The 23656-nt window shown below is 31.8% G+C and overlaps 6 protein-coding genes and 1 pseudogene across 6 annotated transcripts; 6 read left to right on the plus strand and 1 right to left on the minus strand.

Annotated features, from left to right (window-relative positions):
* Window positions 1-5297: 5297 nt before the first annotated feature.
* LOC119606888 (vitellogenin-1-like) lies at window positions 5298-6719 on the plus strand. Its single transcript, XM_037960544.1, has 3 exons — window positions 5298-5607; window positions 5670-5926; window positions 5998-6719. The coding sequence occupies exons 1-3, from the start codon at window positions 5373-5375 to the stop codon at window positions 6664-6666; spliced, it is 1161 nt and encodes a 386-aa protein (XP_037816472.1). The 5' UTR covers window positions 5298-5372; the 3' UTR covers window positions 6667-6719.
* Window positions 6720-6851: 132 nt separating this feature from the next.
* On the plus strand, window positions 6852-9218 carry LOC119606863 (vitellogenin-1-like). Its single transcript, XM_037960513.1, has 4 exons — window positions 6852-7204; window positions 7272-7528; window positions 7595-8237; window positions 9118-9218. Exons 1-4 carry the CDS (start codon window positions 6970-6972, stop codon window positions 9216-9218), a joined length of 1236 nt encoding a protein of 411 aa, XP_037816441.1. The 5' UTR covers window positions 6852-6969.
* A 402-nt stretch (window positions 9219-9620) lies between these two features.
* Window positions 9621-10910, plus strand: LOC119606872 (vitellogenin-1-like). The gene is made up of 3 exons (XM_037960523.1): window positions 9621-9859; window positions 9919-10175; window positions 10239-10910. Exons 1-3 carry the CDS (start codon window positions 9637-9639, stop codon window positions 10908-10910), a joined length of 1152 nt encoding a protein of 383 aa, XP_037816451.1. The 5' UTR covers window positions 9621-9636.
* Window positions 10911-11881: 971 nt separating this feature from the next.
* Window positions 11882-12865, plus strand: LOC119606864 (annotated as a pseudogene).
* Window positions 12866-13444: 579 nt separating this feature from the next.
* On the plus strand, window positions 13445-15083 carry LOC119606887 (vitellogenin-1-like). The gene is made up of 3 exons (XM_037960543.1): window positions 13445-13723; window positions 13801-14057; window positions 14126-15083. Exons 1-3 carry the CDS (start codon window positions 13489-13491, stop codon window positions 14792-14794), a joined length of 1161 nt encoding a protein of 386 aa, XP_037816471.1. The 5' UTR covers window positions 13445-13488; the 3' UTR covers window positions 14795-15083.
* Window positions 15084-15826: 743 nt separating this feature from the next.
* On the plus strand, window positions 15827-17053 carry LOC119606865 (vitellogenin-1-like). Its single transcript, XM_037960515.1, has 2 exons — window positions 15827-16033; window positions 16102-17053. The coding sequence occupies exons 1-2, from the start codon at window positions 15827-15829 to the stop codon at window positions 16768-16770; spliced, it is 876 nt and encodes a 291-aa protein (XP_037816443.1). The 3' UTR covers window positions 16771-17053.
* Window positions 17054-17180: 127 nt separating this feature from the next.
* Window positions 17181-18721, minus strand: LOC119606886 (phospholipase A1-like). Its single transcript, XM_037960542.1, has 3 exons — window positions 18450-18721; window positions 18137-18393; window positions 17181-18083 (listed from the first exon to the last, which is right to left on the minus strand). The coding sequence occupies exons 1-3, from the start codon at window positions 18685-18687 to the stop codon at window positions 17409-17411; spliced, it is 1170 nt and encodes a 389-aa protein (XP_037816470.1). The 5' UTR covers window positions 18688-18721; the 3' UTR covers window positions 17181-17408.
* Window positions 18722-23656: the final 4935 nt, after the last annotated feature.

Below are 23656 nucleotides of genomic sequence, written 5' to 3' on the forward strand. Positions count from 1 at the left end.
TAACTAACTAACTAACTAACTAACTAACTAACTAACTACTAACTAACTACTAACTAACTAACTAACTAACTAACTAACTAACTAACTAACTAACTAACTAACTAACCTAACTAACTAACTAACTACTACTAACTAACTAACTAACTAACTAACTAACTAACTAACTAAATAACTAACTAACTAACTACTAACTAACTAACTAACTACTAACTAACTACCTAACTAACTAACTAACTAACTAACTAACTAACTAACTAACTAACTAACGAACTAACTACTAACTAACTAACTAACTAACTAACTAACTAACTAACTAACTAACTAACTAACTACTAACTAACTAACTAACTAACTAACTAACTAACTAACTAACTAACTAAACTAACTAACTAACTAACTAACTAACTAACTAACTAACTAACTAACTAACTAACTAACTAACTAACTAACTAACTAACTAACTAACTAACTAACTAACTGACTAACTAACTAACTAACTAACTGACTAACTGACTAACTAACTAACTAACTAACTAACTATAAATCGATTCTAAACATTTTTTTCAAACTTTTCCACACCTGACTCGCACTTGTTTTATCAGTTTGGCTGAAGTTCAAGATCAACTTTACACACACCTTTTTCTTCGTACGTTTACTCCCCTACTCTGTCTAAGTCTGGAAAGTTTCCAATTACGTTGTTTCTTTTGTTTACATTTCATTCTTTTGACAGTTGCCGGTTGATTTGCTGGTAACTGATAATAATTGCAGTATGGTTGCAAACTATTTACGTCTATTTGTCTATAAACGGCGCGCCGTACACTTATTATGCAATAATTGGAGAAAAAATATTTTTTCAAATTTTTAATTTATGAATAATAAAATTCGTTGACACCGCAATTTGACTAGAAATAAGACTTTAAAAAGTCTGCTATGCTAATATGTGGGTAGTCTGAATGGCGCCGTAGGTTATTTACTATCTGGTTAATATAGTAATAACGGTAAATTGGAGAGAAACTTTTGTTTTATTTTTAAGTTTTTACGTATTTTAATAAATAAACATTCTATATAAATAGAATTTAAGTTATAAAATTACCATATTTTTATACGTAGAATTTTCAATGATTGCATGTTTATTATTTACGCAAAAAGTTTTATACACTTCCTAAGTTAAATTTTTTTTATTTTTGAAATATTTTAAACTTCCGATAAACATTTCACTTGAAATAACTTTTCATACATGCAACACATTAAAGTGTTACATTCACATTTTTTTTTTGCTATTTAAAAACAATTTGGATAACTTGTCACAATAATAATGCGGTAATTTGAGGCTCAACTACTAAACTATTTAAAAGTTATTAATGATTTTTAATTAAAAAAACTAGTTTATTGTTTAAACAAAAATAAATAAAAAACAATTAATACTCATAGCAATAAACTCTCTCAAAACATGGCCGTATTTTGCACTATAGTTGTTTTTTATAATCTCAGTAAAAATGCGTTAATTTGGTACTCAATCTTAGAAATATAATTATTTATTTATTAAAAAGTTTATAATATATTTTTGATGTCGCTGTCGATGAGAATCAATTGAAATTTTTTTTGGCTATTAGTGGTTTTGAACCTTTTATTAAGATACGAGGATTGCTTAAAGAATGTGGGAAATATGAAAATTTTTTATAATAGTAGTTATAGTTATAGTATAGTTATAGTATTTAATAACCTTATGAAATCTTCTAGTTAAAACTTGTTGGTTATTGTGGTATGTAGTTCACTATGTCTAAATAGTCATGAAGGACCATACGACTCGCTAAATGTATTATTAGATCCAGTCTGTAACCGTGCGAAATATCGGTATTGCATTAATTCTAGATCTAGATAATTCTCCAAGGTTGATTTTATGTAGTTGCCGATGAACTTATTTCTCTTGACAGATAGGTCATTCACAAAGTAGTTTCTTATTTTCCTTTGTCATTGCAACTGCAACAATGTTCATTGATGGAGGCCAAGTTGACTGACTACCTTGTCTACTTATTATTGCCAGCAACCTAGATAGGTTAGGTTGATAGGAGGATGTATAGTACATTAAAATAAACCTAAGCCACTATCGGGCCTGTTGTGCGCTCCTTTTCATGAAAATAAAATTGTTCACTGAGTATATTATTTTTCAATGTTCAGAAACTCAGTTTCCTGGACGTAATTCCTAACAATTTTCCAATCAGTGTTAGACAGGAATGTTATTTCCGGAATAACATCACTTCCAAGATACTTAGATCAAACTTCGACGAATGCTTGACAGTGGCAAAGAAAGTGCTCCACATGCTCAACATTCGTCTGAATCCGCACGGCAAATTTTGTATAGATATGCTCGTAATCCTGTGTGTCCACTCAGAATACGTACCATCATATTAACTTCAGACTTGGTAATTTTGAGGAGATTTCTCGTCTTGTTCTCATCAGGGTCACCCCATAGGATCTTTGTGGTTCTACCCACCGTTTCACTATTCCAAGAGGCCTTATGGGATTCTCTCACCCATTTCGAGCTCCCTTCCCTTAAAGCTCGACGATTGAAGCCAAAATTCAACTTTATAATGATCTGCCGATGTAGTCAAACTTTAATATTATTATAAAGACAAGTCCTGCGATTCAATCGAAAATCTTAATTATGATGATCTACGATTGTACACGATCGATATTTGATTCATGTCAAAACATAACTCTTTTGAGAAATATGATTGAATCGAAAATTGACTCTTAGAATATACACGACCAAAATTAAAATTATGAAAACCGAATATTCTGTTAAAAATTTAACACCGTTTGCATTCAAAATTTAATTTTATCAATATGTATCTATAATTGAAGCAAAAATTTACCTCAATAACTATTTACGATTAAAGTCAAAAGTGATCTTGATGCAGATCAACTATTGTATCCAAATTGTATTCTATAAAGATCTACTAAAGGGTTCACATTTCTTTCGGGTCTGCGGAAATACTTAGGGTTTAATATAGGAACAAATGAAGGTTTCCAAAACTGCTTTCAGTTTTGCGTTTTCCAAAACTGCTTTCAGTTTTGCTTTGAGATTTGGATCATGTGGACTAAAGTTGAAATTTTGATAAAAACAATCAGGTCAAATTTTAAACGTTTATGGGCAACATATTCGGACAAACGTGAAGGTCAAAATTTTTACACTAAAATATTCTCCATAAAGATACCTTTCAGAAAAATCTGATAGAAAAAAATATGCACATATAAAGAACTCCCATATTGAAGGTGCCCTACTTTGAGCAACCAAAAAAATTTTTTAAAAACTAAACTTGATTACTTTTTGCTTCTAACACTACAAATATTACCTGGTCGGACCAGCCAATAAAAAATTTTTTTCCAACAATTTACATTCTGCCCCACTGTGGAATCTAATATACATCCTCCTTTCATATTAAGTAACTAAATTGCTAACTAAATGAAGTGATAACTTTTGAAGTGATAAAAATGTGATCTATTTATTTGGATTACTATAAACTTTTAAATTAACCCTCGTTATAGTCACGTGTAGCCTTAACTTGCTAAATTTCAACATGTTTCTGTATTAACAGGTTAAGTGAAATAATGTCAATAACCTAAATAGACATTGTTTAGGCTCTTGACATTTAAAATACGAGAGTAGTTTGATAAATATTAGGTAGGTAGTTAGGTAGGTTGATAGGAGGATGTATATTACATCAAATCCGAAGAAATACACCTACGCCACTATCGGGCCTGTTGTGCGCTCCTTATCATGAAAAAAAGGGGAACTGAATGAATTATTTTTTAGTGTTCATAAACTCAGTTTCCTGAACGTAATTCCTATGAATCTTAAAATCAGTGTTAGTCAGGAATGTTATTTCCGGAATAATATCACTTCCAAGATACTTGGATCTAACTTCGACGAATGCCAGGCAGTGGCAAAGAAAGTGCTCCAGAGTTTCACTGTCCTCTCCACATGCTCTACATTCGTCTGAATCCGCACGTCCAATTTTGATAGATGCTTCAGACTTGCTCATTTTGAGGATATTTTTCGTCTTGCTCTCATCAGGGTCACCCCATAAGATCTTCGTGGTTCTACCCACTGTTTCTTTATTCCAAGAGGCCTTATGGGATTCTCTCACCCATATTTTTAGTTCAGCTTTTGTTGCGTCGAATGGTTTCGCTTTTGTCAGGTTAACTGCCTCGAACTCCCTACCTTTTAAAGCTATTACATTCGACCTTTCGTTATTGACTACTCCCGAGTGGGCTGGTACCCATATGATGTGAACCTCTGGGAGAGTATTCAGTTAAATCTTTCTTACAATTCAATACGGTCTTAAATTTAGTTCTACCGCCTGATATCGCCCTATATTAAAAAAATTTAAATCAAATTACGGGATCTGTACTGATATCCCTATTCGTTAGAGATTATTTGAAATAACGACTTATATGGACAAGTGTTATAATTGGGTCTAAAACTAACACTTATTGTGAATCAACAACTAATTGATAAAATGTTCTTTAACTATTTGTGAAATGAATATAGAACGAAACTAGATATTAACAAGTGTTATAATTTGCTCTATAACTAATACTTATTGTGAATGTTTAAAAAACAACAAATAATTCAAAAATGTTCCTACAGTATCTGTGAAATTATCACGCAACCCACGTAATATATTGTTTTATCATTGTTTATGATAAATATAAATATAATAACTATTGATTGCTATTATTCATTTCTAAAACAAACCATTTGCAATATTAAACAAAAATTCTTCTTCATAAATAAAATAATAAACGTCATTAAATTAAAAGTAACTAGTAACAAGACAAAGGTAAGTAAATTTATTTAGTAAAAAGTGATGTGAAATGTTTAAAAAAAAGTGCATAGAAAAATTCTAATTATAAAATAATTTTCAAAATTTTTTTCTAGATCCTTAAACGTAACAAAACTAACGTTAAACAATTAAGCAATTGCAAATTTCAAGATAAATTTCTTTTATGAAATATTGAAGACAAAACTAAACAAACAAATTACATACTTTCCATGGTTACGTTAAAGAAATTTAAAACGTGCATATTATCTGTTTTAATTCTATTGTTTATAGATTAAATGCCTAGTCATATATAAATATTATCTTAAGACCATATTTGGTTGATATGTATCGCTATTAAAAACTAATTAATTAATTTACTTAGTAATCTAATTAAATATTTAAATATTTAACATTATTCTAAGATACATTTGGCAAACATTTACTTAAGGTTTTTCTTACTATATAAGTCCAACCATAAGAGGTACCCAACAGTTGCGATTTGCATCCTCAAGTTAGAAGTGTTATTAACAAATTAGCGAAAAAATGAAGTTATTTTATACCATATTTCTTCTGTGGTCTTTGATCGAAAGCAATAGAGTACAGGGACGAGCTTCCTTTGGAGGATCCAATTATGTGAATTCCTTCGGTACTATAGTTAAAGGTCTGGGTAAGGAAATACCTAATGTAATTCCTACTCCTAGTGAGTTGTTTAGGGCATCGAAACAAGTCTTATTTGGTTTACCCGAAACTGCTGTATTCCGTACTATTAATAATTTGTGTAAGTTGGAGTAAATTATAATTAAGTTTGGAATGTAATTTATCTTGATAATCGTGTTTAAGGCTCCGTGTATTTGGCTGCTGATACTATAAGTCCACGTGTTACACCCGATATGAGTGCCATGTCTTTGCGTTTACGTACACCTTGCGAGGAAACGAGTTACTCCCTAACTGAGGCTGAGAATATTTTGCAAAATCCTGACTTTGATGTTAACAAAAAGGTGGCTATATTCGTTACCGGTTGGACAGCTAGTTCGGAGGATGCTTATGTCAGCGATATGGCAAATGCTTTTCTTTGCAGAGGAGATTACAATTTCTTGGTAAATTTTGGGAAATTATTGTAAAGTGAATCACTTCAAGGAATGCTTTTTTTTAATTAAATTATATTAAGGCCTTAAATTCCTCCGATTCCATTGACACCTTATACACCTGGTCTGCCTATAATACCGAAGAAGTTGGTCGCCAATTAGCTGAAGCATTGGAAAAACTACATGAACAAGTACCGGCGGAAAATATCCATTTAATTGGTCATAGTTTGGGTGCCCATATTGTGGGCTATGCTGGCCGTTATTTTACTGAATATACTGGTGAAAAAATTGCCCGTATTACCGGTTTGGATCCCGCCAATCCTTGCTTTAATGAAGGAGAAGATTTATCGGGCCTGCAACGTGGCGATGCTGAATTCATCGATGTTATACACACAAACCCCGGTGTTTTGGGTAAAGCTAATTCTGTTGGTGATGTTGATTTCTATGCCGAAGGCATGGCTCCCATTAAACCGGGTTGTGTTAGATTTGGTTGTTCCCATGGTCGTGCTTATGAATATTTTACTGAGTCCGTTTATCCCGGTAATGAGGAGAATTTCTTGGGTGTACGTTGCAGCTCATTGAGTAAATTGAATAATGGTTACTGTACTGGTGAAGGATATCCAATGGGTTTTGCTGTACCTAATGATTTGAGAGGTAATTACTACTTGTCGGTGAATGCCCAGAAACCTTATGGAGAGAATAATAACGGTCGCGCTACAGTGCCAAGTGAGTGTGCTAATGTGTGTAATTAAATTTCAATTGAAATTTTCAAATATAAATGTTAAATAGTGAAGCATAATACAAATTTAAATAGTTTTTATTTGGGAAAAGCAACATTTAAAGGGACAAAAGTTCTATCTAAAATTTAATGGCGTGTCATTGGGATATTATTAAACCCCAAATTATATTAAGACATAACAACTGATTAATTTATTAGTGATAATGAAATATTTTCCTTCATCCCAAGACATAATTTGGAAAAATATATTCAAGAACAACTGCAACTGGGTGGCAGTTAAAAACCTTAAGTCAAGTAATTCAACAGGGAATTCAGAATGGAGTTATTGTCCGCCACAGTTTTTCTGTGGTTCGTGATCCATAGTAGTAGTGTTCAGGGCGTGGCCTCCTTTGGTATAACCAATGTAGTTGACTCAGTAAATGGTATTGTACAAGGTATTGGCAAGGAAATTACTTTCCTACTTCTAACACCCTCAGAGTTATTTAAAGCATCGAAGCAAATTTTATTTGGTTTACCTGAGACCGCTGTATTTAAGACCGTTCACAAATTGTGTAAGTTCAAGGAAAATGAAAGACTCTTATTTTAAATTCTTTAATAAAATGTAATTATATATTTAAGGTACTTTGTACTTATCGTCGGACCTCATTAAACCTCTTGGCCCATCCAATATGGACACAATGTCTTTTCGTTTACGTACTCCCTGTGAGGAATACCGTTTTCCCTTAACTCATACAGAGGAGATTTTGTTACATCCTAACTTTGATGTCAACAAAAAAGTGGCAATATTTGTGACGGGTTGGATGACCAGTTCGGATGATTCTTATGTCGGTAAAATGGCTAATGCTTTTAATTGTAGAGGAGATTATAATTTTTTGGTAAATCTTTGAAAATACTCTTTCGATAACTATCTTATGGATACTATGATTTGCTAATATTTTAAGGCTTTAAATTCCTCCGATGCCATACAAACCTTATATAGTTGGTCTGCTTTTAATACCGAAGAAGTTGGTAATCAAATGGCTCAAGGTCTGGCAAAACTAGTTGATAAAATACCACCTGAAAATATCCACTTAATTGGCCATAGTTTAGGAGCCCATATTGTTGGCTATACGGGCCGTTATTTTACCAAATACACTGGATTGAATATTTCACGTATAACTGGTTTAGATCCGGCTAATCCTTGCTTTAATGAGGGTGAAACTTTAACAGGTCTACAGCGTGGTGATGCCTCATTTATCGATGTTATACACACTAATCCCGGAGTTTTGGGCACCTCAAATTCTATTGGTGATATTGATTTTTTTGTCGACGGTTTAGCTCCTATTAAGCCAGGTTGTATAAAATTTGGATGTTCTCATACTCGGGCTTATGAATATTTTACGGAATCGGTTTATCCTGACAATGAGATGAATTTTATGGCTAAGCAATGTACCTCAATGGCGAGATTAAATAATGGTTTCTGTTCGGGTCCTGCATATCCAATGGGATTTGCTGTTCCATATGATTTGAAGGGTAATTTCTTTTTATCTGTTAATTCTCAATCACCATTTGGACAGAATAATAATGGTCGACCTGCGGTGCCAAGTGAGTGCGCGGTGAAGTGTATGTGAAAAATGTGATTTTATGCAAATTTTAAAATATAAATGTAAATATGAAAATGTCAAGTGTTGTTGTTTTTTTCATTTATTTCATCTCTGTGTGGATTTAAGAGTAATTAATTTTCATTCATATTTGGCTCCAACATTTAAGGAAGGGTTCAAAAATTTTTACGTTTAATTAAATTTTCATCAATGTGCTTAGGATTTCTGTCTCCCAAAGGTTACGTAATGCCTGCACTATTTTTCAGACAGAAACTGTCTTCATCGATACGGTACTGAAAAACATCTGGGAACTAAATCTCGAGACAAATGCCGCTGTCATATACATATGTAGAAAGTCTTGCATATGTCAAGATTCGCTCCTCGAACTTGTTAAATTCGAAATTTACTCTCAATTGCTTTCACTCCCAACTTGAATGATATTTTATAAAACCCAGTTGGAATCCAGGATACGCTATTAGGCGAAATTGTTTCTCAATAGGATAATCATTTTTTCTTTGGTGGGATACGATGAATGAGAGTTAGAAATATAGGAACTCAATTATATTTCGATGCCTTTCACGGAAAATTCCGTATGGAAAGTATGAGCTACGTAATAGCCACTGCAGAAGTTGTTTAGACGAGGAAAAGGAATCCGTAGAACTCCTGCTCCGCTCAACAAAAACTCTGACCGTGATATCTTGGTACAAGCCTCTTTTGTGCTTTGAACTGTCTAATGCTTCTAATCAAAATTATTAGAAGTACTGGATGACAACAATGGGTTAAATGATCTCACTCAACTTCCCATAGGTTAGCCTGATGTCCAATCATATTCCAAATTGACTTTTATGTATGTCAAACTGTTTACTGTACTTAGCACATTCCAGTTTTGTTTAAACATACGTATAATTATCTCAGTTTAAAACCAGAGCCTTTAGTGGGAATCTACGACCACGACTGTCAGACTACCGAGGCCTCGGTAGACTAATTGATAGTCGGTACCTATTTTTCATACAGAGTACCTCGCGATATTTTCCAATATTCACTATATGTGAATGAAATAAAATGCTCCTCAAAGTCTCGCTCTGTAAATGAAATAAGCAGAATTTTTCATCGTGACTAACTTAATTCCAAAGATGTTTGGGACAAACAACTATAAAACAAAGTATTTACTAACAAATAAAAAGCAAACAACCCTACAATACAGTATTATTTAACTAAAATAAATAAATAAAAATAAAACATATGTTCAGAATTAATTTGTTTAATAACTAAATATTTAATAACAATGAACGTTATTTCCAAATTATAACGAAAATTAATATAATTTTGGATAAGGTTTCTTAATATATAAGGCCATTGTTAAGTAATACTGCTTACCAATCAAACTTTTTACTTAATTAGAGATGAAGTTTTTTTCAACACTTCTTCTGTGGATGTTAATCCACAGCAATATTATTTTGGCAAAAGCATCTATTGAAATTTCCGATACCATTAATAATATTGTATCAGGACTTGATGAAGAAATTTCTAATGTAATATCAACACCTGAGAATTTATTAACACTGCCGATAGAAAATTTACTTGGCATGGCCGAGACGACCACATTTGAGTCCATTAGTATGTTATGTAAGTTCAGCAAATATCATGAATATAAACCATTAAAAATGTTGTGATTTTTATCTAAGGTGCTTTAATGGTACAAACTAATACCACCCAACCTTTCATAACACCCGATTTCAATGCAATGAGTTTTCGTTTGCATACTGCTTGCAATGAAACGAGTTTTCCTTTAAATCAAGCCGAAGATATTTTGCAAAGTCCAGATTTTGATGTTAACAAAAAATTGGCAATATTTGTTACCGGCTGGATCTCAAGTTCTGAAGCGGATTATGTGTTCGATATGGCTAATGCTTTTCTATGTAGAGGAGATTATAATTTCTTGGTAAGTTATTTCCGAACGTTCTGCAGAACTTTCAATGCAAATTGCTTTTAACATAACTTACAGGCGCTAAATTCCTCCGATTCTATTCAAACTTTATACACCTGGTCGGCCTATAATACCGAAGAAGTGGGACGTTATGTTGCCAAGGCTTTGGAAAAACTAACTGTTGAAATACCACCTGAAAATGTACATTTAATTGGTCATAGTCTAGGAGCCCATATTGTGGGCTATGCTAGTCGTTATTTTACCAATTATACTGGCTTAACTATTTCACGCGTCACTGGTTTGGATCCGGCCAAACCTTGTTTTGATGGCGGTAAACGTTTAGGTGGATTACAGCGTGGCGATGCTAAATTCGTCGATATTATACACACAAATCCCGGAGTTTTGGGTAAGGAAAATCCCGTGGGTAATGCTGATTTCTATGCCCAAGGTTTGGACCCTATTAAGCCAGGTTGCATAATATTTGGTTGTTCTCATTTTCGTGCATTTAAATTTCTAACTGAATCTGCTTACCCTGGTAATGAGCAGAATTTCATGGGTATTAGTTGCACTTCATTGATGGATTTGGAGAGCGGTTTTTGTAATGGTCAAGCATATCCAATGGGTTTTGCTGTTCCTTTCAATTTGACGGGTAATTTCTTTTTGACCGTCAATGCTGAACAACCTTTTGGGAAGAATAATGGCGGTCGACCTGCCGTGCCAAATGAATGTGAAAACTTGTGTAGTAATTGAAGAAAATTTTTTTAAATTATTAATATGTGATTTATATCAGAATTTTTAGTGTTATTAAATATAAAATATTTTATAAATTTAGACATTTTACTTACTAATTCAAAAATTGAAAATGAATTTCAAGAGGCAGCCATTTATATGGACTTTGTTTTTATGGATCTATCCTTTAATCATTTATTAGGAAATTATTGACTAGTTTTTCGCAATATGTGATTTCTTGGGGATAGTGTCAGTTTTTTAGAAAATAGTATAGTCTAGTCTATAGTCCAGTATATAGTCTAGTCTATAGTCTAGTCTATAGTCTAGTCTATAGTCTAGTCTATAGTCTAGTCTATAGTCTAGTCTATAGTCTAGTCTATAGTCTAGTCTATAGTCTAGTCTATAGTCCTAGTCTATAGTCTAGTCTATAGTCTAGTCTATAGTCTAGTCTATAGTCTAGTCTATAGTCTAGTCTATAGTCTAGTCTATAGTCTAGTCTATAGTCTAGTCTATAGTCTAGTCTATAGTCTAGTCTATAGTCTAGTCTATAGTCTAGTCTATAGTCTAGTCTATAGTCTAGTCTATAGTCTAGTCTATAGTCTAGTCTATAGTCTAGTCTATAGTCTTGTCTATAGTCTAGTCTATAGTCTTGTCTATAGTCTAGTCTATAGTCTAGTCTATAGTCTAGTCTATAGCCTAGTCTATAGCCTAGTCTACATTCTAGTCTATAGTCTAGTCTATAGTCTAATCTATAGTCTAGTCTATAGTCTAGTCTATAGTCTAGTCTATAGTCTAGTCTATAGTCTAGTCTATAGTCTAGTCTATAGTCTAGTCTATAGTCTAGTCTATAGTCTAGTCTATAGTCTAGTCTATAGTCTAGTCTATAGTCTAGTCTATAGTCTAGTCTATAGTCTAGTCTATAGTCTAGTCTATAGTCTAGTCTATAGTCTAGTCTATAGTCTAGACTATAGTCTAGTCTAAAAGGTGCTCTAATGGTGCAAACTAATACCACCCAACCTCGTATAACGCCCGATTTTGATGCCATGAGTTTTCATTTGCATTCTGCCTGCAATGAAACGATTTTTCCTTTGAATCAGATATTCTGCAAAGTCCAGACTTTGATGTACTTGGTCTGCCTATAATACTGTGGAAGTGGGACGTTATGTTGCCAAGACTTTGGCAAAATTAACCGTACAAGTACCTCCAGAAAATATTTCTTTAATTGGTCATAGTCTAGGAGCCCATATTGTGGGCTATGCCAGTCGTTACTAAGCTAATTATACTGGTTCAACTTTATCTCGTGTCACTGGCTTGGATCCCGCCAAACCCTGCTTTGATGGCAGTAAACGTTTACCCGGCTTACAACGTGGTGATGCTAACTTTGTCGATGTTATTCATACTAATCCCGGAGTTTTGGGTAAAGAAAATCCGTTGGGTAATGCTGACTTTTATGCTCAAGGTTTGGAACCTATTAAGCCGGGTTGCGATCCATTTGGTTGCTCACATAACCGTGCGGTTGATTTCTTTATAGAAACGGTTTATCCTGGTAACGAGCAGAATTTCCTGGGTGTGAGTTGTACTTCATTAATGGATATGGAAAGTGGTTTTTGTAATGGCCCCCTATATCCAATGGGCTATACTGTTCCATTGGGCTTGGAGGGTAATTTTTTCTTGTCCGTCAATGCAGAGAAACCTTATGGGCAGAATAATAATGGGCGCCCAGCTGTGCCAAGCCAGTGTGTAACTGCATGTAATTAAAGAAAATCTTTAAGAAAAATTTAAAGTAATACTTATATGTTAAAGTATATGATTTAAGCACGAATAAATCTTTTAAGTTTAAAATACCTATAAATTGTTATTGTACTTCTGATAGCATAAATTCCCTAAAAATCGTGTCAGATTGTAATTATGATGGTTCCCGTAAAAGTTTTATGAGTTCAAAGCAATTTAATCCACTCGAAGGCTTTGGTAAATAAACAAAGATAACATAAAACTTTACCAGACAAGGTAACATTAAAGGTTTCACAATGACGATATGTGTGTGATATAATAATATGGAAATTCTTATAGCTTGATGTAATCGGCTGTATTACAAATTGATCCATAATGTTATCGAAGACAATATTTGTCTTAATTGAAAAAGTCAATATGCACCCGGCAGTTATTTGCAGATTTAAATGATATATGTAAATGATATATTAGAAGGGAAGCAATTTTCAATTTAATTGGGATTTTTCTTTTCAATTAGAGTTACACATTTTCTTATCTCTATTCTTTACAGAATGACGAATAGTCTTTCATAAATTAAACTGAGAGATAATTGCAATGCTTCATATTATACCATGTCCAATAAAAAGGGAAAATTTATTTAGTTTTATCTTTCTTTTCTGGGTGTATTCTGAATAATTATATATATTCCATATCTATATGGCAAATCGTTTGTTTACGAAACAATCTAATTACTTAATTTCATTCTATACAAATTGCAAATTCTAATTTATGGCTTTTCTTTACTATAAAAAGGCAACAATAATAGATTTCAAACAGTTATAGTTCGGATACGTTAAGTCAAACTTTCAACTTAAGTTTCGAATTAAAAATGAAGTTGTTATACGTTATAGCTGTTTTGTGGTTTTTGCTAGAAAGGACTGAAGCTCAAAGAGGTACTCCAATTCATCCTTCTGATTTTTTGGATTCAATTGGCACTATTATTGATGGACTTGGGGAAGAAATCCCTCAAATAATACCAACTCCACAGGAGTTGTTCAATCAGTCATTAAATATATTAGTAGGTTTACCCGAGAGGGCTATATTCCAGACCATTAATCGTTTGTGTAAGTTGATGTTCGGGGATATGTACCGATATCTATCATACTTTATGAGTTTTGTGTTTTTTTTTTTTTTGTTTAAGGTTCTATATATTTGGCATCTGGCACTATTAATCCTCGTATAACGCCCAATATGGATTTAATAACTTTACGTTTGCGCACACCCTGTAAAGAATCGAGTTTTTCCCTAACAAACGCCGAGGATATTTTAGAAAGTCCTGACTTCGATATTAATAAAAAAGTGGCTTTATTTGTGCACGGTTGGTTGGGCAGTACGGATGACGATTATGTTAACGATATGGCCAATGCTTTTAATTGCAGAGGAGATTATAATTTTTTGGTAACTTTTTGTTTTAAAACATTTTAAAAGTGAACAAATTTTAAGAATTTTCAAAAAACAAATTTAAGGCTCTTAACACCTCACAAACCATTAGTACCTTATACACCTGGTCTGCTTATAACACAGAAGAAGTTGGTCACCAAACAGCCAAAGCTTTGGCGAAACTAATTGATAAAGTTCCAATAGAAAATATACACATAATTGGCCATAGTTTAGGTGCTCATATTGTGGGCTATATTGGCCGTTATTTCACCTATGAGACTGGCTTAAATTTGACACGTATTACGGCTTTAGATCCTGCCAATCCCTGTTTTAATGAAGGAGAATCTTTGTCTGGCATACAACGTGGTGATGCCGATTTTATCGACGTTATTCATACAAATCCTGGTGTATTGGGGAAATTAGATCCTGTTGGTGATGCTGATTTCTATGCTGGTGGTTTGGCTCCTATCAAGCCAGGTTGCTTTGTTTTTTCTTGTTCTCATTTTCGTGCTGTTAGATTTTTTACTGAATCCGTCTATCCCGGTAATGAGCGCAACTTTTTGGGTGTTCGTTGCACCTCGTTGTCCAAATTGGATGATGGCTTTTGTCCTGGCCCCGAATTTCCTATGGGTTTAGTTGTTCCTCTTGGTTTAAAGGGTAATTATTTCTTGCCAGTTAATGCTGATAAACCTTATGGTCAAAATAATGATGGTCGTCCGGCAGTACCAAGTCAATGTTTGGACTTGTGCAAATAAGGAAAGGAATTTTTATTTTTTCTATATTATTTTTATTAAATATGCATATTAAATAAAGTTTAAAAATATTATACATTGCAAATTAATAACTATTGAGAGTCCTTATAAATTAAGGTAAATCTAATGGAGTTGTGAACCCGAATTTCTCCATCATATCGGGTTTTCCAGATATCGTGTCATGAAAATACGATTTTGTTAATATTTGAGACGTGATAACAGCGCGATGACAACTCTTCTTAATAAAAATATTATTTTAACAAAATTAGAACTTTTTATTAAATATTTTTTTATTATTTTTTAATTTATTTACTTTTCTTGTTATTTTTACTAAAAAGAAGCTTTTCATTAAAAATATTTCTATTCTGGTAAAAATAAAAATTTTTTCAACAAAAAGCTTATTTTTACTTGAAAGAGCTTTTTCGCCAAAAAAGCTTATTTTATTTATTTATGCAGCAAATAACAATTTCATCTAAAAAGTTTATTTGTTAGAAACGAATACTAATTTTAAATACATTTTTTGCACAAAAGCTTATTTTTACTAAGGACAAATCTTTTATACAAAATGTTTTTTAAATAGCGTTAGAAAAAGCTTTTTTACAAAAGTTTTCACCAAAAAACCTAAAATTTATCACATTCATTTATTCATAATTACAAAAACCACATTCACTTAATATTAAATCACTATTATAACTGGCATTCTCTCCATACGGAACCTCCGAGTTCACACTCAACACATAAGTACCCTTCTCATTAAAAGGCACCTCTAAACCCATGATCACTGTGGCCGCTTTACACTGACCTCTTTCAGCTTTTCTCAAAGTGCTGCAACGTGTTGCTAAGAAATCCAATTCATGACCAGGATATACCGATTCGGCGTAATATTTCCAAGCTCTGGTATGCGAACAACCAAATGCCCGACAACCGGGTTTAATCGGAGCAAAACCCTGAACATAAAAATCTATATCACCTAAAGCATCACGTTTACCCAAAGCTCCCGGATTAGTGTGTATAACATCGACAAAATTATGGATTATGGATTTAATAACTTTACGTTTGCGCACACCCTGTAAAGAATCGAGTTTTTCCCTAACAAACGCCGAGGATATTTTAGAAAGTCCTGACTTCGATATTAATAAAAAAGTGGCTTTATTTGTGCACGGTTGGTTGGGCAGTACGGATGACGATTATGTTAACGATATGGCCAATGCTTTTAATTGCAGAGGAGATTATAATTTTTTGGTAACTTTTTGTTTTAAAACATTTTAAAAGTGAACAAATTTTAAGAATTTTCAAAAAACAAATTTAAGGCTCTTAACACCTCACAAACCATTAGTACCTTATACACCTGGTCTGCTTATAACACAGAAGAAGTTGGTCACCAAACAGCCAAAGCTTTGGCGAAACTAATTGATAAAGTTCCAATAGAAAATATACACATAATTGGCCATAGTTTAGGTGCTCATATTGTGGGCTATATTGGCCGTTATTTCACCTATGAGACTGGCTTAAATTTGACACGTATTACGGCTTTAGATCCTGCCAATCCCTGTTTTAATGAAGGAGAATCTTTGTCTGGCATACAACGTGGTGATGCCGATTTTATCGACGTTATTCATACAAATCCTGGTGTATTGGGGAAATTAGATCCTGTTGGTGATGCTGATTTCTATGCTGGTGGTTTGGCTCCTATCAAGCCAGGTTGCTTTGTTTTTTCTTGTTCTCATTTTCGTGCTGTTAGATTTTTTACTGAATCCGTCTATCCCGGTAATGAGCGCAACTTTTTGGGTGTTCGTTGCACCTCGTTGTCCAAATTGGATGATGGCTTTTGTCCTGGCCCCGAATTTCCTATGGGTTTAGTTGTTCCTCTTGGTTTAAAGGGTAATTATTTCTTGCCAGTTAATGCTGATAAACCTTATGGTCAAAATAATGATGGTCGTCCGGCAGTACCAAGTCAATGTTTGGACTTGTGCAAATAAGGAAAGGAATTTTTATTTTTTCTATATTATTTTTATTAAATATGCATATTAAATAAAGTTTAAAAATATTATACATTGCAAATTAATAACTATTGAGAGTCCTTATAAATTAAGGTAAATCTAATGGAGTTGTGAACCCGAATTTCTCCATCATATCGGGTTTTCCAGATATCGTGTCATGAAAATACGATTTTGTTAATATTTGAGACGTGATAACAGCGCGATGACAACTCTTCTTAATAAAAATATTATTTTAACAAAATTAGAACTTTTTATTAAATATTTTTTTATTATTTTTTAATTTATTTACTTTTCTTGTTATTTTTACTAAAAAGAAGCTTTTCATTAAAAATATTTCTATTCTGGTAAAAATAAAAATTTTTTCAACAAAAAGCTTATTTTTACTTGAAAGAGCTTTTTCGCCAAAAAAGCTTATTTTATTTATTTATGCAGCAAATAACAATTTCATCTAAAAAGTTTATTTGTTAGAAACGAATACTAATTTTAAATACATTTTTTGCACAAAAGCTTATTTTTACTAAGGACAAATCTTTTATACAAAATGTTTTTTAAATAGCGTTAGAAAAAGCTTTTTTACAAAAGTTTTCACCAAAAAACCTAAAATTTATCACATTCATTTATTCATAATTACAAAAACCACATTCACTTAATATTAAATCACTATTATAACTGGCATTCTCTCCATACGGAACCTCCGAGTTCACACTCAACACATAAGTACCCTTCTCATTAAAAGGCACCTCTAAACCCATGATCACTGTGGCCGCTTTACACTGACCTCTTTCAGCTTTTCTCAAAGTGCTGCAACGTGTTGCTAAGAAATCCAATTCATGACCAGGATATACCGATTCGGCGTAATATTTCCAAGCTCTGGTATGCGAACAACCAAATGCCCGACAACCGGGTTTAATCGGAGCAAAACCCTGAACATAAAAATCTATATCACCTAAAGCATCACGTTTACCCAAAGCTCCCGGATTAGTGTGTATAACATCGACAAAATTGGCATCACCTCTTTGCAGGCCAGCTAGAGATTGACCCTCACCAAAACAGGGATTGGCTGGATCTAAACCGGTGATACGTTGAATTTTCTCTCCGGTGGACTCTTCAAAGTAACGTGCTGCAAAACCGGCTATATGGGCACCTAAACTGAAGCCTATTAAATGTATATTTTCGGCAGGTACTTCTTTGTAGAGTTGAACCAGACCTTGGGCTACTATGCGTCCCACAGCCTCCGTATTAAAAGCAGACCAGGTGTATAAAGTGTCTATGAAATAGGAAGCATTTAAGGCCTGTAAAAGGAACTTAGATTAGTATTTTAATTTATTTTTTCATTAATACTTACCAAAAAATTATAACCTCCTCGACAATTATAGGCCTTAGCCATATGTAAAATACTATCTGATTCTATGGTAGAAGTCCAACCGCTTATAAATAATACTACGGGTTTATTAATATCAAATTCCTCGATATCTAAAATTTTCTCGGACTGTTCTATAGGATAACTTACACTGCTGCAAGGTGTACGCAATTGAAAATACATTTGTTGAATATCAGGGGTAATCATGGGATCAATATTACCGGATGATAGATATAAGGAACCTTTAAATATATTAAATATTAAAAAAGAATTTCGAAAAAATTAATTTTTTACTTACATAACTCATGTATTGTACGAAATACTGCCACCTCAGGTAAACCAAATAAAACTTGTCGAGATCCCCTCAATAGATCTCTGGGTGAGAGTACCCTTTGAGCCACCTGATTTCCTATGCCGGTAACAACAGATCGAGCGGAATCTATTAAATGGACAGGATTGAATAGAAAACGTGATTCTTGACACACTTGCAATGGTATTACACAGAAAATTGTTAATAAAATATATACGGATCTCATTCTAGATTCGAAGAAGTTATGTGTGTTTATTTGTTTAAATATAATCAAATACTAAAAGTTGGTGTAATTAATATTTGAATTTTTCAAAAAGTTATTAAGTGTTTTCTTTAGCGTTTATAATATTTAGAGAAAAAAAGTTTAGATTGAAATAAAAACTATTTTGTATTAAAGTTAAATAATACAGCGTTGTCAAATGTTTACTTCGGAGTAGGTGCCAGTCTTTGGAAACTGATCTCTAAAATAGTCGATCGTATTTGATGTGTGTAACAAGATATTTCAGTTTAAACTTCTGAGAAGGAAGTGGGTTACAGGTTAAGTTTTTTTGAATTCACAAAATCTAATAGCTGATCCGTAGAGAGCCTTAGGCTGTTCAATGCCAATCTCGTAATTGAGATTCGTCACATCGTAGACTGATTTGAAAAAAGTAGAAATGTGATAGAAATGTCTCAAAAGCCTTATATGAACATCTGATCAAGAAGAAATTTCGCTGTTCTGCATTTGTCACACATTTGTGACATACCTGCTAGACATGATAATTTAAAAGATTCGTATAATTATTAATGTGTTAGATTTTTAACTCACAGATGATTTGCATGAATAAAATAATTAATTCTAACTTTAGCGGTTTTTGTTCCGATGTGAGGGTTTTTTTTTTTTTTTTTTGAAAAATGTTTGTGAAAAAATTATTGTGACATAAACAAAAGACTAAATTAACTATATTATATTATTAGAGCGACTAAAAGTAAAATGGTTTATTAAATCACTCAAAATATTACTTGTTTTTTTCACATAATGTTAACGACGACAGTTTACAAGGTGGTGGACTCTTGTCAAAAAAGGTCATTTTGTATTAGAAACAAGAATTATAATATTACAAAGCTTCCCATGCAAAGTGAGTCAGTCTAATACTTACAGTATTGTTGGAAACCTCAGAAAACTAGTAGGGCGGCACACAAACCAGTCTAATCTTACTAATATTTTGGTTAAAATGTTCACAAAGCGTTAATTTTAAGGTTTTTACGAACTATAGAAGAACTAAACATATTTTAAAACTAAATGCTTATGTTTCGAACTATACTGTATATGTTAATTAATCGGTTAATTTTAATTTGTTAAAAAATTAATTTCATTTGATTAGTCGTTAACATTTGTATGACAATGTAAGCCCGTAAATTTTTCGTCTGAAGAGGAAACAATAGGCTTAGTTCCGTATTTTTAATAAATTTTTTTAGAGATGAATAAATTTTAATTCCTAACACCTCTAGCACTTCTAACTAACTAACTAACTACTAACTAACTAACTAACTAACTACTAACTAACTAACTAACTAACTACTAACAACTAACTAACTAACTAACTAACTAACTAACTAACTACTAACTAACTAACTAACTAACTAACTAACTAACTAACTAACTACTAACTAACTAACTAACTAACTACCTACTAACTAACTAACTAACTACTAACTAACTAACTAACTAACTAACTACTAACTAACTAACTAACTAACTAACTAACTAACTACTAACTAACTAACTACTAACTAACTAACTAACTAACTAACTAACTAACTACTAACTACTACTACTAACTAACTAACTAACTAACTAACTAACTACTAACTAACTAACTAACTAACTAACTAACTAACTAACTAAACTAACTAACTAACTAACTAACTAACTACTAACTAACTAACTAACTACTACTAACTAACTAACTAACTAACTAACTAATACTACTAACTAACTAACTAACTAACTAAACTAACTAACTAACTAACTAACTACTAACTAACTAACTAACTACTAACTAACTAACTAACTAACTAACTACTAACTAACTAACTAACTAACTAACTACTAACTACTAACTAACTACTAACTAACTACTAACTAACTACTAACTAACTAACTAACTAACTAACTAACTAACTAACTAACTAACTAACTAACTAACTACTAACTAACTAACTAACTACTAACTAACTAACTACTACTAACTAACTACTAACTAACTAACTAACTAACTAACTAACTACTAACTAACTAACTAACTAACTAACTAACTAACTAACTAACTAACTAACTAACTAACTAACTAACTAACTAACTAACTAACTAACTAACTAACTACTAACTAACTAACTAACTACTAACTAACTAACTAACTAACTAACTAACTAACTAACTAACTAACTAACTAACTAACTAACTAACTACTAACTAACTAACTAACTAACTAACTAACTAACTAACTAACTACTAACTAACTAACTAACTAACTAACTAACTAACTAACTACTAACTAACTAACTAACTAACTAACTAACTAACTAACTACTAACTAACTAACTAACTAACTAACTAACTAACTAACTAACTAACTAACTAACTAACTAACTAACTAACTAACTAACTACTAACTAACTAACTAACTAACTACTAACTAACTAACTAACTAACTAACTAACTAACTAACTACTAACTAACTAACTAACTAACTAACTAACTAACTAACTAACTAACTAACTAACTAACTAACTAACTAACTAACTAACTAACTAACTAACTAACTAACTAAACTAACTAACTAACTAACACTAACTACTAACTAACTAACTAACTAACTAACTAACTAACTAACTAACTAACTACTAACTAACTAACTAACTAACTAACTAACTAACTAACTAACTAACTAACTAACTAACTAACTAACTAACTAACTAACTAACTAACTAACTAACTAACTAACTAACTAACTAACTAACTAACTAACTACTAACTAACTAACTAACTAACTAACTAACTAACATACTAACTAACTAACTAACTAACTACTAACTAACTAACTAACTAACTAACTAACTAACTAACTAACTAACTAACTAACTAACTAACTAACTAACTAACTAACTAACTACTAACTAACTACTAACTACTACTAACTAACTAACTAACTACTAACTAACTAACTAACTAACTAACTAACGAACTAACCTAACTAACTAACTAACTTAACTAACTAACTAACTAACTAAACTACTAAACTACTAACTAACTAACTAACTAACTACTACTAACTAACTAACTAACTAACTAACTAACTAACTACTAACTAACTAACTAACTAACTAACTAACTAACTAACTAACTAACTAACTACTAACTAACTAACTAACAACTAACTAACTAACTACTACTAACTAACTAACTAACTAACTACTAACTAACTAACTAACTAACTAACTAACGAACTAACTAACTAACTAACTAACTAACTAACTAACTAACTACTAACTAACTACTACCTAACTAACTACTACTAACTAACTAACTAACTAAACTAACTAACTAACTAACTAACTACTAACTAACTAACTAACTAACTAACTAACTAACGAACTAACTAACTAACTAACTAACTACCTAACTACTATAACTAACTAACTAACTAACTAACTAACTAACTAACTACTAACTAACTAACTAACTAAACTACTAACTAACTAACTAACTAACTACTAACTACTAACTAACTAACTACTAACTAACTAACTAACTACTAACTAACTAACTAACTAACTAACTAACTAACTAACTAACTAACTAACTACTAACTAACTAACACTACTAACTAACTAACTAACTAACTAACTAACTACTAACTAACTAACTAACTAACTACTCTAACTAACTAACTAACTAACTAACTAACTAACTAACTAACTACTAACTAACTAACTAACTAACTAACTAACTAAGTAACTAACTAACTACTACTAACTAACTAACTAACTAACTAACTACTAACTAACTAACTAACTAACTAACTAACTAACTAACTAACTAACTAACTAACTAACTAACTAACTAACTAACTAACTAAACTAACTAACTAACTAACTAACTAACTAACTAACTAACTAACTAACTAACTAACTAACTACTAACTAACCTAACTAACTAACTAACTAACTAACTACGAACTAACTAACTAACTACTCACTAACTAACTAACTAACTACTACTAACTAACTAACTAACTAACTACTAACTAACTAACTAACTAACTAACTAACTACTAACTAACTAACTACCTAACTAACTACTAACTAACTAACTAACTACTAACTAACTAACTAAGTAACTAAGTAACTAACTAGTAACTACTAACTAACTAACTAACTAACTACAACTAACTAACTAATAACTAACTACTACTAACTAACTAACTACTACTACACTAACTAACTAACTAACTAACTAACTAATAACTAACAACTACGAACTAACTAACTAACTATAACTAACCTAACTAACCTAACTATCTAACTAACGAACTACGAACTACTAACTAACTACAACTAACTACTAACTAACTACTAACTAACTAACTAACTACTACTAACTACTAACTAACTAACTACTAACTAACTAACTAACTAACTAACTAACTAACTACTAACTACTAACTAACTAACTACTAACTAACTAACTAACTCTAACTAACTAACTACTAACTAACTAACTAACTAACTACTACTAACTAACTAACTAACTAACTAACTAACTACTAACTAACTAACTAACTACTACTAACTACTAACTAACTAACTAACTAACTAACTAACTAACTAACACTAACTAACTACTAACTAACTAACTAACTAACTAACTACTAACTAACTAACTAACTAACTACTAACTAACTAACTAACTAACTATAACACTAACTAACTACTACTAACTAACTAACTAACTATAACTAACTAACTAACTAACTAACTACTAACTAACTAACTAACTAACTACTAACTAACTAACTAACTAACTAACTAACTAACTACTAAAACTAACTAACTGTGGGACATGTTGTTGCATATCACTGTTGTTGTAAGTGCTCCATTATAAACACATTTATATATACTTGCACATGGGGAAGAGAAAAATATTGGTCTAG

The sequence above is a fragment of the Lucilia sericata genome, unplaced genomic scaffold (assembly GCF_015586225.1).
Source record: "Lucilia sericata isolate MDLA Ls3-8-SP2 unplaced genomic scaffold, ASM1558622v1 Contig000632F_arrow, whole genome shotgun sequence".
Classification (NCBI taxonomy): domain Eukaryota; kingdom Metazoa; phylum Arthropoda; class Insecta; order Diptera; family Calliphoridae; genus Lucilia; species Lucilia sericata.